The 17,104-nt window shown below is 38.5% G+C and overlaps 1 protein-coding gene across 4 annotated transcripts in view; it reads right to left on the bottom strand.

The window, feature by feature from the left end:
• Window positions 1–4,087: 4,087 nt before the first annotated feature.
• CADPS2 (Ca++-dependent secretion activator 2) overlaps window positions 4,088–17,104 on the bottom strand; it is a 375,512-nt gene continuing 362,495 nt past the window's right edge. For all 4 annotated transcript variants that reach the window (XM_010838081.1, XM_010838080.1, XM_010838082.1 and 1 more), the window contains 2 exons: window positions 10,656–10,760; window positions 4,088–5,053 (listed from right to left, as the gene is read on the bottom strand). In XM_010838081.1, the coding sequence (XP_010836383.1) occupies window positions 4,880–5,053; window positions 10,656–10,760 (279 nt within the window). In that variant the 3' untranslated portion in view covers window positions 4,088–4,879. The remainder of the gene's footprint in view (window positions 5,054–10,655; window positions 10,761–17,104) is intronic.

Raw genomic sequence — 17,104 nt, forward strand, 5'->3', positions numbered from 1 at the left:
ACTTCCCTGGCAGTCCATCTGTTGAGACTTTGCACTTTCACTGCAGTGGGCCCCGGGTTCAATTTCCGGTCAGGGAAATAAGATCCCACATCCCCTGTGGTATGGCCAAAAAAGAAATAAATTAAAAAAAAAAAATTAACAATGGTCACAACTTCTTACATGCCTCTAACTCTCACAATCACCTTCTTTACAGAGAGTTTAAGTAACTTGCCTGAGAAGCTTGGACGAGGGGACAACGTGTGTAGCTGTTGGGATTCAAACCCAGGTTTTTCTAGCTCTAAGGTCGTAGCTCTTTACGGTTTCCGTAAAGCTGTGTCACGTGCATTCGCTTCTGGGTAGTTCTTTACACTGGGGTCTTTTTCACCTGGGGAAACACATCGCATTGTTGCCTAGCTTCCTTTCTCTAGGTACATACTCACACTCCAGGGTCTCCTTCTCCCTTAAAACTGTCACGTATTGCACCCCAATGGGAGAAAGCGATGGCACTCCACTCCAGTACTCTTGCCTGGAAAATCCCATGGACGGCGGAGCCTGGTAGGCTGCAGTCCATGGGGTAGCAAAGAGTCAGACACGACTGAGCAACTTCACTTTCACTTTTCACTTTCATGCACTGGAGAAGGAAATGGCAACCCACTCCAGTGTTCTTGCCTGGAGAATCCCAGGGACGGGGGAGCCTGGTGGGCTGCCGTCTCTGGGGTCGCACAGAGTCGGACACGACTGAAGTGACTTAGCAACAGCAATTGCACCCTGATAGAGGCTGTGGTTGACCCTCCCTGTGACTTCTGGATAACCCCGTTCTCAGAGCTTTGCGCTCACAGCGCCTCTGTTCCCTTAAAGTGTCTTCAATCTTACAGAGATGAAGGTAGGTGCGCTCCGCAGCATCTTCCAGCCAAAACCGGGGTGCGGGTGGGGTGGGACCCAATTTGGGGGTGGGGCACTTGGGAGCTGTCCCTGCTGCTGGGGTCTACCCCGCTCCTCTTTGCGTCTGCCAGGGCCCTAGGCTTGACTCCATCTGCAGCGAAATACCGGGGCCAAGTGAGCCGTCGGCCTTTCCGGAAAGTTCTTGCAGGTCCAGGGAGTCGTACTTGAAGGGAAAAGGAGACCCCCGCCCACGGCATCTCCCTGCACAGCACCGGGGAAGGGGCGACATGGGGACTCAGCCCCACCCTTCCGAACACACTAGACCTCGGAGATCCGGGCTGAGCCCGCGGCGGTGGGATGGGTGGAGGGTTGTCGGCCGGGCGGGGGATGCGGGGAAGGCCGAGCACAGAGGCTCCGGGGGCCAACGGACTACGCGATCTCCCGGCGAGTCGCCGCTCTGCTAGCGGCGCGTGAACAGTTCTTGGGAACATCGATCTGTCACCTCCCTTTAGGGATCCGGACCGGGAAATTTCCATCTTCTGTGTCGGGAGGAAGAAATAAAAGCGATCGAGCTCTTGCTCTAATTTCTTCCATAGGGACTTTTACCAAAGGCGTGGCGGAAGGGTCTCTGGGAGGCCGGGCCTGGGGTCTTCGCGGGCCTTCGCGGGGTGGCTGCGGGCGCGCCTCTCTCGCGGCAGAGGGAAAAGGTTTCAGGGTTCAGGAATGGCGATGGCTGAGTGGCTGCTTTCCCACTAAGGGCACCTTCCTGGAGCTCAGGGACCCCCTCACCCTCAGTCGCCGCGGGGCCAGACCGGCTGTGCCCCTGGGGGCGCGGCGGGAGTCCCGAATCGCTTTGCCCGCGTGCTTATTGCAAAAATAGCAGGAAATCCTTTCTCCAGAGCGAGGGACAATGAACAAGAACTAAAGGGAATTCAAGTGGAAAAATCCGTGAATACAAGAACGACCCACAGCTGGAGCTGCGAGGTTTCCATTAAGCTCTGTGTGGTTCTTTCCCTTTCCGGGAAAAAGGCATTATTATTTTTATTTTTCTCCAATAAGTGCTTGGAGAAACTTTCCCTCTAGATGTGTTATTTAATAAACCCATTCCGGCTGGATATTAGACTATTATTTATTTTCTCCTGTAACAGTCACCGAACTGTCCAAAGAAGGTTCCGCCCGCCCCCCTGCCCTTTCTCAAGACGTTTAGGAAGGTAGAGAGATTCCTTTTAAGTTAAAAAGTATTTTCATTTCAAAAATTGTGCTACATTTGTTAGATTTTCAATTAAATTCTTAATTTAAAAAAACAACACTTGGCTTCCTTTTAATAGATGCTTTGACATTCACCTTCACAGTTACACACACCAATGAACAATAATATATGAAGTTATTTCAAGCAATTTGCAGTTATATTGAAGAGCATTTCTGGGCAAAAACCCAAAAATAACTTTTCATTCTTTTTCAGGGTAACTTTATAAATTTCTTTCCACACACCTTTCTGTGGCTCAAAGGTGAGTCCACACACTCCTTACAAAACCGTAAGCATCTCCACTACCTGCCCTGACTGTTGTCCTCTCTGTGCAAGCCATGGAGACTGGAGTTGGGGAGGAAACTTTCAGAAATCTCCTGGGTGTAAAAGGTAAGAACACCCAAATTGGAGAGAAGCTACAAGAGGCTGACCAGCAAAGAAGGCTAGTGACCAGCAAAGAAGGTGACGTAGGTCAGGTCAGCAGTGAGACCCTCCTGGTCCCAACTAATTTATTTCCCCTACAACACATGCTTTCCCCTTTATTTCTGAATTCTATCAGCTAGATAGTCCTTGAATATATATATGGCTAAGAGAGTGGGGTCATCATTCATTTTAGGACAAAATGTACCAATTACTCTTAGATGTGCTGTTTCAAGGATTTGCTTCTTAGCTCAGTGGTAAAGAACCTGTCTGCCAATGCCAGAGACTTGGGTTTGATCCCTGGGTCGGGAAGATCCCCTGGAGTAGGAAATGGCAACCCACTCCAGTATTCTTGCCTGGGAAATCCCATGGACAGAGGAACCTGGTGAGCTATAGTCCACGGGGTCACAAAGAGTTGGACAAGGCTTGGCAACTGTGTGTGCTCAGTCACGTTCGACTCCTTGCAACCCTTAGGACTGTAACCCATCAGGGGCTGGTCCCGACCCAGGGATCGAATCCCCTTCTCTTGCTTCACAGGCAGATTGTTTACCAGACTTAGACACTAAACAACAAACAAGGTGTGTAAAAGAAACAGGCATTTGACATAAAGGAAAAGAAGTGTGAATAATTTCCAAGTAGAGAGCAATTTGAGCTGTGCAGAGCTACCTTGGGGAGGGTACCACTGGGAATTTGAGGGTAGCATGACTGGATAGTCGAGGACTTGAAAAAAGGATAGTATTGGCATGATGGTGGACAAGAAAGGAAAGGACAGCATTCCAAGACAGACTGCCTGTCAACGTAGAGTGGGTCTCTAATCCAGGAAAGGAGAAGAAATTTCCTGTCCAGTTTACCTTGTATTATAGGGTCTCCTACCCCTCGGACCCAGCACTGAACGAATACAATATTTTACAGTATTTTAACTGTGGCCTAGTCTAGGTCAGGCACCAGAGTAAATGTGGAGAGCCAAGAAGTTGTCACTTCCAGTGCTTCAGAAATTATGTTTACACAACTTCAGGGGTACCTTCACTTATTCTGCATTAACTTACTTCATTTAAAAATTATTTATGGGGACTTCCCTGGTGGTACAGTGGTTAAGACTCTGTGCTTTCCACTGCAAGGAACGTAGCTTCGATCCCTGGTTGGGGAACTAAGATCCCACATGGATAACATGCAGCCCAAATAAATAAATAACAATTTAAAAAAATTTAGAAATTACTTATGAATGAATGCTGACATATTTTTGAAAAAAAAATCAAAGATAAATAGTACTTCAAAATTATAGCCAGAAAATATTTTGGAGGAAGAAAAAAGTTAATTAAATGTCAATTGCTAGTTAACATTATTTGCATTTCTAGTATTACTCATTATTAACATAATTGATAATGTTAACTAGTAATACATAATATATGAGTATGTAGTCAACATTACCTTTGCTATGGAAATGTGCTGTCATAGTAACTAGTTCTTTGAACAAGTGTGTGTCTACTAGGTGGAAAGCAGTGTTAATATCTCATACTCATTTGATTATAAATAAACAAAATAAAAACACAGAGCCAACTGTTGAGATGTTTGTAATACTGCTAACATTTTTTTACTGCATTTAATTTATACAATCCTAATAAATACAGAGGTGGTTAGGGCCAAGCAGACTTCCATTGCCTGCAAGCTGTTACACTGAGAAGTAGAACATGGTATGTTGAAGGCAGCACGTTTATTACCCACACTTTGAGATTTTTTTTTATACTTGAGAGAAGACATATTCAGAATGGAACAAGACACAAGTCCATTGGATAATCTAGTCTATATTTGGGTTTGGCAATCCTTTAAGCCCAGGAATACACCTGCAGACCAATTTGGAGTGCTAAGAGCCAAGGTTACACATCACAACAATGATAATTTGACTAGGAGACAAACCTTGCACATAAATGATAAACTGTCAAGTACACGCCATTTTAACAAGGGTACGTAAGATGGGACTGGCACAGTGATTAGAAGTGGCTTATTCTCACAATGTTTTATCATGAGAAATACATATCTCACTTCACAACACAGGACATGACTTTGATGTTATTACAGAAAACAAAGGTCAAATCTTCTTCAAAAAAAAGATTCATGTTCCAATCACAGAGCCAGCCAAAGGTCATCATTTTAGATCAAGCTACACAAAAAAAAGGCTGTTTTTTTTTTAAAAAAAATACTTGCATTTTCTCCTTTAACTCTAATTCCACATTAACTTTTTAAATGTAGCGTGAAATACAAGCATTTATATTTGGTCCAAACAATCAGTGTAATTACAAGAACAAGTACAAAATAAAGTCAAGGTCCTCCTTCCTTCTGCAGAGCTGCGTGTCATCAGCCTTCTTCTTCTTCATCACTGTCTTTCATCGTGATGCCCTGAAGTCCTCCTCCTTCTGAAACAGAAGCTGTAGCCTCCTCTACCGTTAAACGTCTGTGTAGGGTGTCATAGGTCTTACTGTTCAGGGTGACTTCCAGCACACCCTGCAGTCGGAAGTCCCTATAGGTTTTCTGGATGAAGGAGAAAGAAACCACTTAGATCCCTTACAGATTATATGTATGGATGTATATGCATGCATATGTGCTAAGTTGCTTGAGTTGTGTCTGACTCTTTGCGACCCAATGGACCGTAGCCTGCCAGGCTCCTCTATCCATGGGATTCTCCAGGCAAGAATACTGGAGTGGGTTGCCCTGTCCTCCTCCAAAGATTTTCCTGACTCAGGGATTGAACCTGCGTCTCTTATGTCTCTTGCATTGGCAGACGGGTTCTTTACCACTAGCGCCACCTGGGAAGCCCCTGTGGATGTATATGTGTATGTCTAAATGTATATATACTCAGTTGGCATTTCAAAAATGATCTGGTACAATTCACTAATGGATTCAGATTGTAGTTGCCCATGCCAGTCATTCTATAGGTGTAGTTCCAGGGAGAAAATGAAATGAGAGACTTCTGATAATGCTATTCAAACTAGAATCACTCTGAGTAGATCAAAATGTTGTGACTGTCAGATGACAAATGAGCTTTTTTAACCAATATATTACTAACTGCACAACATTTACTATTTGAATAACCTGTAACAAAAGTAAAATGATAAATACTTATGTACATTTTCAATCTGAAGGAATTCTTAGTTTTTCAACTGAGGATTCAAAAATGCATTTTATAAACTGCATTAGGTTTTGGGGTGTTTGTGGAGGGAAGAGGATTAATCCTATTATCACTAAAATAAGTCTGCATTTTTAGCATTTGTGAATTATAAAGTTTATTTATATGTATACTGGGTAAAACTCTGTGAGCACCTAAATGTCCCTATGAATTTTGCCCTTCTGAAATTGCCTTGGAATGTGAAGTGCTAAATTCCAGCATTAAGCTTCCTTTGGTTGGCTAATGAAAGACATATTTACACTTTTGTGAAACAGTAAATTATTTGGTGTATTATGTGTCAAACATAGAACAAATACCATTTTATTGTTTATACAGTGCTTCTTAACAACAGAAATAACTACACAACTCTGATTTCTGTGGCTCTTAAGATATGTAAACTATAGAATTTTCCTCATTTTATTTTTCCCCTTAAGTGAGACTTTCTTCACATGTGACTTTTTTATGACTAAACAAAGCTGGCATTTTATTATTGATTTTTAAAGTTGTAGTCAGTTGAATGGGGGATTCTACAGAAACACTTCCAAGGCCACTAAAATGCTGCTGCTGCTAAGTCACTTCAGTCGTGTTCGACTCTGTGCGACCCCATAGACAGCAGCCCACCAGGCTTCCCTGTCCCTGGGATTGTCCAGGCAAGAATACTGGAGTGGGTTGCCATTTCCTTCTCCAATGCATGAAAGTGAAAAGTGAAAGTGAAGTCACTCAGTCGTGTCCGACTCTGTTCGACTCCATGGACTGCCGCCTACCAGGCTCCTCCGTCCATGGGATTCTCCAGGCAAGAGTACTGGAGTGGGGTGCCATTGCCTTCTCCATTAAAATGCTAAATATCTTTAAAGTTTTTTTTTTTCTGTCCTATGTTAGATTTAGAATACTAAACAGCCAGGTTTAAATGGATTGTCCCAGAGTATCAGTACATATCCATGTGCCAGTTTTTTGTTCTAAATGATTGCTAAAAGTCACTTTTTTGGAGGTTGCAGTTAGTAGAAGAAAAAAGTCAAAGAAGAAGAAGGAATGTTGTACTTTCTGGCCCAATGTAACAACTCCAATAGCTGAAACATTATGGGATGCCTGATTTCACTCAACACAATTAGAAGGAAAATATAATATTCAGACAGTTGAGCTGAAGGTGCTTATTCACTTGAGGGCAGAAGTGCTGATGGATGGCATCTTAAGCCCCTGCATATACACACCTGGTCTATGAACTTCGGGGAAGGAGCAGAACCATTACCAGGTAGTGGGGTCATTGGTATTTTCACAGTTTATCTTCTTGTCATCTAGGATTTGATTTATGCCCTATGGTATCATTCACATTTCAGAAGTGATATTCTCTTGTCATAAATAAAATGCATATTTGAAAAGTCTACCACATGTCCAAAAAATAAACTGAACTGTGAGGAACACGGACTGTATTTGAGGTCAGCATCTCAACAGCAAAAAGAGTTTAGTGTTTTTCTTTAGATGACCAAAATGATTCTAATTTGATTTTAATATTTTATATTAAGACACATAAAACCTACCATCCTCATTGTCTCTTTCTAAACCATTCTGTGCCACTAGGGAAGCCCTCTAAACCATTAAACCTTATTATTACTATGGTGATATTTCATACCAAAATTTATGTAATTTGCTCCAGAACCCACAAAGTAACTCTGTTAGGTCAATTTTGTCTAGAAAATCTGGTAACTAGTTTACATGGTATTGCTGCATAAGAGATTTGTGTTCAAGCCTCTAACAACGGTCTAACAGGTTAAAAATATATCAAGCATACAAAATATTCATCTACAGATAAAGCATCTGAAATAAGGTATTATTGTTCCACTGACAATTATATACTGAGTTTGTGAGTCCTACTTTCTTATTTTATTGGAATGGCTTTCTTTACATTTACTCTAATTATCAATAAGTTGGCTAGGACAGAGGAATAGTGTGGATTTGCCATATTAAAGGCTTTGTAGTTTGTATAAAATTGGATTCTGCTTCCTTATTTTATTAGGAAGTGATAAGCCATTAGGGGAACTGCAGGGCAGGAACCCTTGCAATCTCTTTCTCTCTTTTTAGAATTCATAAAATGTTATTGACACGTAGAGATCCTCTGTGGCTGCCAAGAAGGTCTGCTTGGCTCTTACTTAAGACAAGTGCCTGCCGCGGGGTGCTGCTCACTTGTTGTCTTTTCTCCTGGTAAAAGAGGCAGCTCATTTATGTTAACTGCTTCAAAATGTCAAATGGCCTCTAGGGAGATCAGCAATCCATCAGCCATTTTATTTGAGGATTCTATTTTACCCTTCCTCAAATAAATCATTCTGATATTACAACTTTGTTAATTTCTTAGTCCTACATCTTCTGTGAAAATTTTATTGCAATTTGTTTTTTCTTAGTGAGCAACACGAATGAACCAATGGCTGTCTAGGTGTCTTTGTGGGACAGTTGGTTATCATATACATTTTGATGGCATCTGGGTCTCCATGGGCACAGAAGAATGACAATGCTTGTGAGAACCAGGTTTCTAGGGTCTAGTAGCTGGGCTCTGAGTAGAATGTACTACTCTGCTGTAACAGGCAGGTCCAGTCTATGTGATGTGGATGGAAGGACAGCCTACTCAGAGCCTACACACCTCTGTACATGTGCTGTTTAATAGCTGTGTGAATTCACTGGAAAATGAACATTATAACTATATAGGCTCCAAAGAGTGATGAATCTGTGTATGAAATTGGCTAGTGTCTGCTTATATTCAAAGTAGAAAAAAATAACTAGAATACTAAATTAATTCATCCTAATTTTTATTGTAAAGATAATCACTTTTAATTATTAAATAAAACACTAGGACTTGATTAAATGCATCAGCCCAAGAAAGTATTGACTGAGTTTGGGGGCCTGCTTGTGAAAAATAATACCCGGAAAGTCAAACATATATACATGAAATTTTAATCTCATATTTGTCAGTCTTGATTGCTGGTAGCCATAATGAACACTATATTAAAATAAGATTAAAAAACAAGATAGATTGACTTAGAATAAAATGGAAATGTCACCCTATAATTAACAAAATTATTAATCATTTTTCCTGCTAACTATGTGAATGACTAGTGGACATTAGAATAGGAACGACTTTGAAAGAAAAAATGATGGGTTAATAAAACATGCAGATTCTTATTCTAAAAACAAGAGCTTACCAACCTATCTAGTATCAGTTACCTGAGTTTGTAATTTCTGACATCCTGAATACAGTAGATATTAGCTTGAAAATATGGCTGATCCTAAGGGATATTAGCTGATCCTAAGCTAATCCTAATATTAGTCACATTATTGACTGCAGTCTTAACATGTACATATATTTACAACATAAACACAGATTATTCTGATTCTCTTTTATGAAAAACAAACTTCATTTGAAAGCTCTCCAAGTCACGTTTGTAGAAACAAGGAAGAAATCATAGAGGAGCTAAAGCAAATATGAACATATTTGTGGTGCGTTTTCAGGTTTTTTATAAAATAAATAACACCTGGTAAAAAGTGTTCTAGATCAAAGGTAGTTTGTTGATTGAAACGGAATGTGTTTAGTGTATAAAACTTACTGGATGGCTACAATTTTACTTGCTGTTTATGACTAATCATGATTGCTATCACTGTGACATCATAGGTCTGGTTCTGTTCTAGCAGATTTGCCAATTTCTGACTTTAGAACTTTCATCTTGGTGGGTACTTTAATCTATGATAACTTCTGTGTCTATGGTACAAAAGAATCTGCAATCTAATGAGATTGCAGGAACCAAGAGAATGGTGGAAAATATTTTAATATGAATAAAACTTTTAACAATGTGATACAATGGTTCTTCTCAAAGTTTATCACCTATCAGAATCCTCTGGAGGGCTTGTTCATGTGCAGATGGCCAGGCACCGCTCTCAGACACTCTGATTCAGTTAATCTGGGGTGGAGCCCAAGAATTTGCATGTCTAAGTTCTCAGGTGATGCTGGTAATGTTATAGCAGGAATGACATTGTCAGAACCACTGCCTAGATGTGTGTATGTACATATACACATACGAATATACATACATATGTATATGTGTGCATAAAGATACATGCAAATATATAGGCACACACACATATATATAAATATATGAGAGTGAAGTGAAAGTGTTAGCCGTTCAGCTGTGCCTGACTCTCTGCGACCCCAAGGATTGTAGCCCAGAACCGCTGATTTGCAATAGCTTAGAGTTGTTTTTGGCCAAAATGTAGAATTTGTCTCAATTTTAAGAAAAAGTTATATCTGTTGTATATTCTGCATTTCTACTAGAATTTATAAGGTGTGAAAAATCATGTGAGTTTTAAAGGTGTGAATAAGATATTATCTTAAAGTCCCTCCTAAGTATACTCTTGAAAAGCATAAGTCAAGACAGCCTTGGTGAACCGAGATTACATCCGTTGGTGGTTATGGATGGTCCCCAATACTCACACTGATCATCTCTCACATATTGGGGTATGCTTCCAAAAGAATTCAGGCAGTGACAATGTTTTACTTTCATATCAGGATATAACAAAAATAATGGAGATTCTCCTTGTCCTAGGGGCAAATATAATTAAAAATCCTTCTAATGATGTATTAATAAATGTGAAGGAAATGTATGAGGAAAAAACACTGCTGTACCTAAGATAATTAATACAAAATTATTATGGACTTACTACATTTAGGTAAATATGGTAGGGGCTTTATGTATATTATCTTAAAATGTGATTCCTTTATGGTAACAAAATACTTTTTACTAGTGGAAACACGATTTCGTAGTCTCACTGAAAATGGAATAAGCAGCAGTGCATCATTGCCAACAGTGATGTTTTTAAAGTACTTACATCCACTCGGTTCTATTAAATATGATTTTCTTATATGTCAATATCTTGCCATTATTCTTTATAGCTTGGTGGGCAATTCACGTCTCAACACATTTTGTTTACCTTCACGATCTTGATGAGTGTCTTCAGTTGGTAAATATGAAGCTGAAGGTCTAATCTATCAGCCAGCCACACACAGATGACTTTCATGGAGCTGCTGTACCATTGCTGCAAAGAAGGATGGGGGCAGAAGGCAGGAGAACAAAACAAGAAAACAACCTCTGCAGTACTTATTTAACAGATTCGGTAATGAGGGGGTAATGAAACACTCCAAAATGACCACAGATCAGCACTTGAAGTCAATAATGCTATAATTTTCTGTTAACAGAATTGTATGTTTTGCTAGAAAATCTGCTAAGTTGACCCAGGCTATTCTTTATATGAATTAACATTACAGTCTTTCAGCTGCAACATATTCATGGGAAACAGTATTTTTGCATTTGCAGCCTAGCAGCCTGCTTTGTAATTTATAGGTAACAATGGGTACTAAATACATAATATGGGAGTGAATGGACTGCCAAGCAGCAGGAAAAAAAATGGGTAAATTATTTTCAAAGGGAAATTTCCCATTAATCTCTAGGTTATGTAAAAATCAGTAGATGTCATAATGCATGTAGGCAATACCTAGAAACAGCATTTTAAAGGAGGGATAGCAAAAAACATCTACAGTTTACTAACCTCTAATCCCCCAAAACACCTTTATCTATAACTGGTTGTTAAGGATTTGCCAAGATGGCTTAAAACCACCTAAAATAAAGATTTCAGATCTTAGAAAGGAATGTTATCAGGATGGAATTCTTGTGTCTTATAAGAATTACAAAAACACATGTCAGTTGACCAAATTATAAAAGAAAACAATCTGTTTCATTTTGCAAGTGTTTTCAGAGGGTTCATGTTTTCTGTTTATGAAAACTCTCTTGGGAAAACTGAAATTCTCCTCTAATGTACTTTCTTGCTCCTATATCATGTCTGTGACTATTGTCAAAGAAGAAATTTTGTTTCCATTTTCAAGAAAAGGCAATCTGCCATTAGTGATGGCATTTTAAGGGAATTGGTACTCATATGCCAGAGCTAGGTTTAGGTAATACTGTAAGAAAATAATGCTATTCATCCAGATAAGTGCGAGAAATATCAATGGCCACGGAGCATTTAGGAAGTGACGAAAGAGTCTTTGAGAGAGAAGGGATTTTGTGCCTTGCTTGAATATACAAAAACAGTGACACCACAGATCACATATGCGTGTGCATATGTTAGGTATTCAAACAGAAAAATTCTTCATATTTCTTCCACAATAAAGCAGTAAATTCAAATTTCTAAAAGAAATCTCAAGTGATGTAAGTCTGAAATTCACCTGGACTTGTATTTTATAACATGTTCTAACAAAATTTAGTGTAAGGAATGGTCGTTTAAGCCCAATGTAAAAATGAATTGGTTTAAGATTTCATCAGACTTATTTCTTATAATTGGTAGATATACTGGACACACATGCATAAAATGAGATGAGCTATTTGAAAATGAATAACTGGTCTATTGAATACTGTGATATCAAATGGATGAATGACCATTCCAGTTTTTAAACTGTGAGATGGGCTAAGGTTTTTTTAAAAAGTGTTATTCATGTACCCAATTTTGCTTTTTCCTAATGATTACTTTCCTAACTTTCAGAATGTGTAAAGGTATCAGATACAAGTTTTATAAAACGAGATAATCCTAAATTCTTAAAAAACAAACTAATAAATTTAGTACTTCAGCTGACATATTAAATCTTAATAGATTAGTATCTGATATTTAAATCCTCTACTTTCTTATTTTAAATGATAGCCTCAACTTCTTGAGTTCTATTTTAATGCAAGCAAACACTCAGAGGTATTGGTGATGTTGAATATGAGTATACTGTAGTAACGTAACACTCTTACCTCGACTCCACTCTCCAAGTAACTTGAAAGCTAAAATGTAGCCGTAATGGTTATGACTCTTAAATTATAGCACTTCTTCAAGGGGTAATTTAGTTGGGGGACAAAATATGATATATTGTACTAAGTTTATAACATACGCAATAATCTGGGTGTCAGACTGTAAAGTTACTATATATGTGGTAAGTTGTATGAATTTGAGATAAATGAAAATACTTTCTTAAAATTACTCCTTACGCATCTTATGTTCTTAAAAAATCCACAGATAATTTAAAATTAATGTAACTTCATTTTTCTATTACATGTAAATGATACTTATGATTAAGTGATAATTGAAGGGACATCTAATATAACACAGAAACTTATTATTAATATACCTTCTGTAACACAATGCCAAAATTGTAATTTTAAAGAAGAATAATTTGGAAATCAAATATCTAAAGTTAACTATAAAATCAGAGAAAAAGAATTAATGTTAATAAAATGCTTAAGCCACTTTATCATCATCTTGCTTTAAAGGCAAACAAATTATTCTACAAGGAACATTCTATAAGGGAAATGATTTCATCCACTAATCATGCATAATTTTAATTCCTAAGTCAAAGCATTTTGAAGAACTTCAGCAAAAGCAAGCAAATGAAGACAAATAAGCAGCTTAGCTTGGAGTTTATGGTGTTATGAAGACTAAGCTAACAAACCAAAAAAAACCTCACTGGGACTGCTTCTTTTTTTTTTTGCTTCTTTCTTGTATATGGTGAAACACACCCCCCGACCCCCAAAAAAATGTCAGTAGCATTTCCCTATTTCTTGAGCTCGAATAGAAATGTTCTTCTTTTGGGTGGAGGATGATAGGTCCCATTTTTTTTTCCATTTTGAGAAAAAATTCAAAGGTAAGTTAGCTTCATTCCCCTCACCCACCCACCCGCTCTACTGAAGCAAACCAATCCCCCAAAACAAAGAAAAAAAAATTTGAAAGGGGTGAATGTGCAGTGAAGTATGACTGTTAGAAAATGTGCTTTCAGTTTGGAAAAGTTAATTTTATAAAGCAACTTGGTTGACTATTCACTTTTCCCTTCAGGGGATGACAACGAAGGGGCGCTGGAGCCTGCACTCAAGTCATGGGTATGGCATTACTGCTTTATTCTCTGCTTGGTCTACTTAAGAATAAGCAGTAAGTGTATATCCTGCACTATTTTTTTCCCCCTCCATCAATCCATGCCAGCAGCCTACCACTTTAACAAAAAATATGTGTGTTTTTTTTTCTTTTTGTGGTTCATTCAACTCCTGTAAGGGCATGCATTACTCACTTCATTTTCTTGAGATATCTCTTTTAAAGCAAAAATAAAAGGAAAGGAAAGGCTAGGGTTGACTCTGTGAGACCCCTGTATTTATTCACACTTATTGTGCATGACTGTAGACTGGTAAATCATATTAGCGGCCCGTCTCCCCATCAAGCTGCTACTTGCTTTCCAGCCCTGGGAAGGTTCAACAAATCAACAGGAGCACGGAAAACAGAACATCAGTCTAATCTAGTGTTTAAGGTGAAGTTTTCAAACCCAATCTAAGAAGATCTTTAGAGCAAGCAACAAGCTGAAGGGCTCAGAAGGTGGTATTGACAATGAAAGAGTGTTGAAATATTGAGAAGCGCAGCACTTGTGCATTTTTAATAACAAGAGGGTCAACAAGGACACAGCTCCCTTAGTGCCAGGAGTTGCCACTGACTATGGAAATTGCCACACCAGGGCTATAAACGCTTGCAGTTCATCAGCTTTCTTAAACAGTTCATCAGCTTTCTTAAACACCCTGAACCCCCTCAGTGGACCTTTAGTCTTGAATTAACAAACCACAGCAATGAAAGAGGGTGCATTCTGAATGGCTGGCATTGATCCCCAACTGTGTCAGCACTGCTACAGGCCCTGAAAAACTCTCTCCATTGTCAATAGAAATTGACAAACCTCGTCTCCTAAATAGTGCAGCTGAGCCGGGCGGGATCCACGCAGCTGTAAAGGGCGCTGCTCTTGGGGCCGGGGAGCACTAACAATGGAACAAGCATGAGCTCTTTGTCAGTCCCAGACTCGGCAATTTTCTAACAAGGATTAAAGTTGTTTCTCGGCAGTGCTGGTTGAAAAGAGATTTAGCAACACACCGTGCTTTCTTCATGCAAGTTAAAGAGAAGTAGTTAAGGAATTTCATTATTCCCTTGACTAGTGGAAATACAAAACAAATATATTAAATATGCGCGGCTCCCTTTTCTGCCTAATTTATAACATTTGGAGGCAAGAGGATTCAATGCAATATAACACTTCTTGCTTGGAAATAAGCACTCTACCTTTATTTTGGAAGTTTTATATATTTTTCTTTTTAAGAAAGTCCAGCCGCTTGCCACCTGGAATGAGGTCTCAATACATACTAATGCACAATGTCTTCAGACCCTCTGGGGCTGATATTCCTAAATCTGAATCACAGGACCCCATAGGGTCCATGTATTACGGCGGCTTCGAGCAAATCATTTGTCAGAATGTGGCTTCTGATGATGATGGCTGGGTAAAAATAAGTGCTTTGCTGGGGAACAAATCTGTGATCTATTTTCTGCTTAAGTGTTTAGCTTTTTTATTGATTATGAATTGGTACAACTAGTTGATATATTTTCATTCTTCTCCAGCTAGTCTCGTCGCAATAGGTGAACAACAGAGGAAAAAAAAAAAAACAAACCCACAACCAATACTTTTTAGTGCCCCCAGATATGGAATGGCTAAATTTCCACAGTATGTATGTATTTCTTCATTTATTTCAAGAGAAGCTGTCTGTTTTTATCAGAGTCAAGTCACCGTGTTGAAATGAAATACCATCTAGAAAATCTCATCTGAGGAAGTATGTACCTCTTAAATGTTAAGATGAATTGAATAAAAGAACAAATAACAGTTTTGAAAAGGTGAAGGTTTTGAAAAAATCTGATAAATATAAAGCATCCTTTAAGATCATGTTGTGGCTTTAGAGGGCTACAAAATATTTAGAAAAGTGAATACCTTACAGTTCACCACTACATTAAAAAGTAAATATAAATGCTTCTTTATACATGGAGTGCTCCTTTGGTCCACAGTACATCTGTTTGACATAATTAAATTTGTAGTCACTCACTTCTCATTTCTTAACACTAAAATGTACTTTTGGTGTAATAATTCCATCCTTCCCCCCTCTATTCAAGGCATCCCCCAGAAACAATTATATTTGGCTCCACAAAATAGATCCTCAAAGCACAAGCATTTTGAAAGTCTAAAGTGTGGATTTTTTGTTGGTTTGGAATAGGATTAAGGGCTCTATTTAAGGAAAACTGAAACCAGTCTATTAGGTTTAGAATATAGGAAGTGTTCAACCCAATCTACATCTATCAACCAGCTGGACCCAGAGGCATGCAGGAGGACTTAGCCGCTGAGGGCTGGTCATGAACACACCAGAGAAGGACATCATCAACACAGAAGCTTCGGGGACTGAGTACGCGGAAGCCCTGTGAGGCTACCATTCACCTGACTGAGCCTCTTGCTTTCTGTAGGCCTCGGTTTTCTCATCTGGGTTATGAAGGGCAGCTGAGATGAATCTAGCTTTACAATAAGATTCTTATACTCTCCAGAAATACTTTGAGATTAGATTTAACTATCAAAGAAAAGGGCGTGATTAGAAACCATGCAGCTTGTGATTCTCCTAAAAATGAACGGAAGGGAAAAGCCAAATTGTCTTTTTTTTTAAATGCTGGTTAAATATAGCTTTGTTCATCCAAATATGCAAGTCTAGAATTATAGATGTTTCTGTTAGATGTTATTTTGTTTTAAACTTATTCATTTTGGCCTTTTAATGAAGAATAGATATTCTACAAAAATGAAACAATAAAGTATAAAGAAGAATAAATGGAATTTATTAAGAACTCTGAAGCATTACTATGATTTTATATTAATAATGCTACCTATAATATTTTATATAATATATAATAATAATCTGACTATAAAAGTATCCGTTTTTTTTTTTTTAAATGCCTCCATGGGAAGTTCAAGTGCATCAGTTCAATTTTCATTTGATTCTTATACCAACTGTGATGAGATGGTTCTTATTTTCATTTTGCATGGAAACTGAACTCACAGAGGTAGAAAACTGAGTTTAGGTTAAATAATTTACTTATTTAAGTTTATATAAGTGGCAGGGTTAAGATTCATCTTATATCTATGCTTCAAAGTCTGTGCTCATGACTACCAGGTTATTCCATTTCCTTCTATGAAACAGTGTGTTTCATCAATGAAGTCTCTGATTTTTTCAGAACAGTTTGGTATTTGTAGCAGACAACTAAGAAAATAGCTCTATCATTCCTGGTGCTCCCTCATGGTTATGATGCAGAATTATGAAATAATATAGAAGAAGCTTATTGTTCCAAAGAAGTCCATCACATTTTCTTACAAGTTAATGTAATCTACATTACCAAAGGTATTTGTACACCTGACAATGTAATTACACAATATAATAAATTTTTTGAAGAACCAGACTCTGTTAGGATAACTAACCAACTGGCTCTTGTGCTATGCATTTCCCACATGTTTTCTTCTTAAGTGCCAT

The sequence above is a fragment of the Bison bison genome, unplaced genomic scaffold, assembly GCF_000754665.1.
Source record: "Bison bison bison isolate TAMUID 2011002044 unplaced genomic scaffold, Bison_UMD1.0 scf7180017864089, whole genome shotgun sequence".
NCBI classification, from domain to species: Eukaryota; Metazoa; Chordata; class Mammalia; order Artiodactyla; family Bovidae; genus Bison; species Bison bison.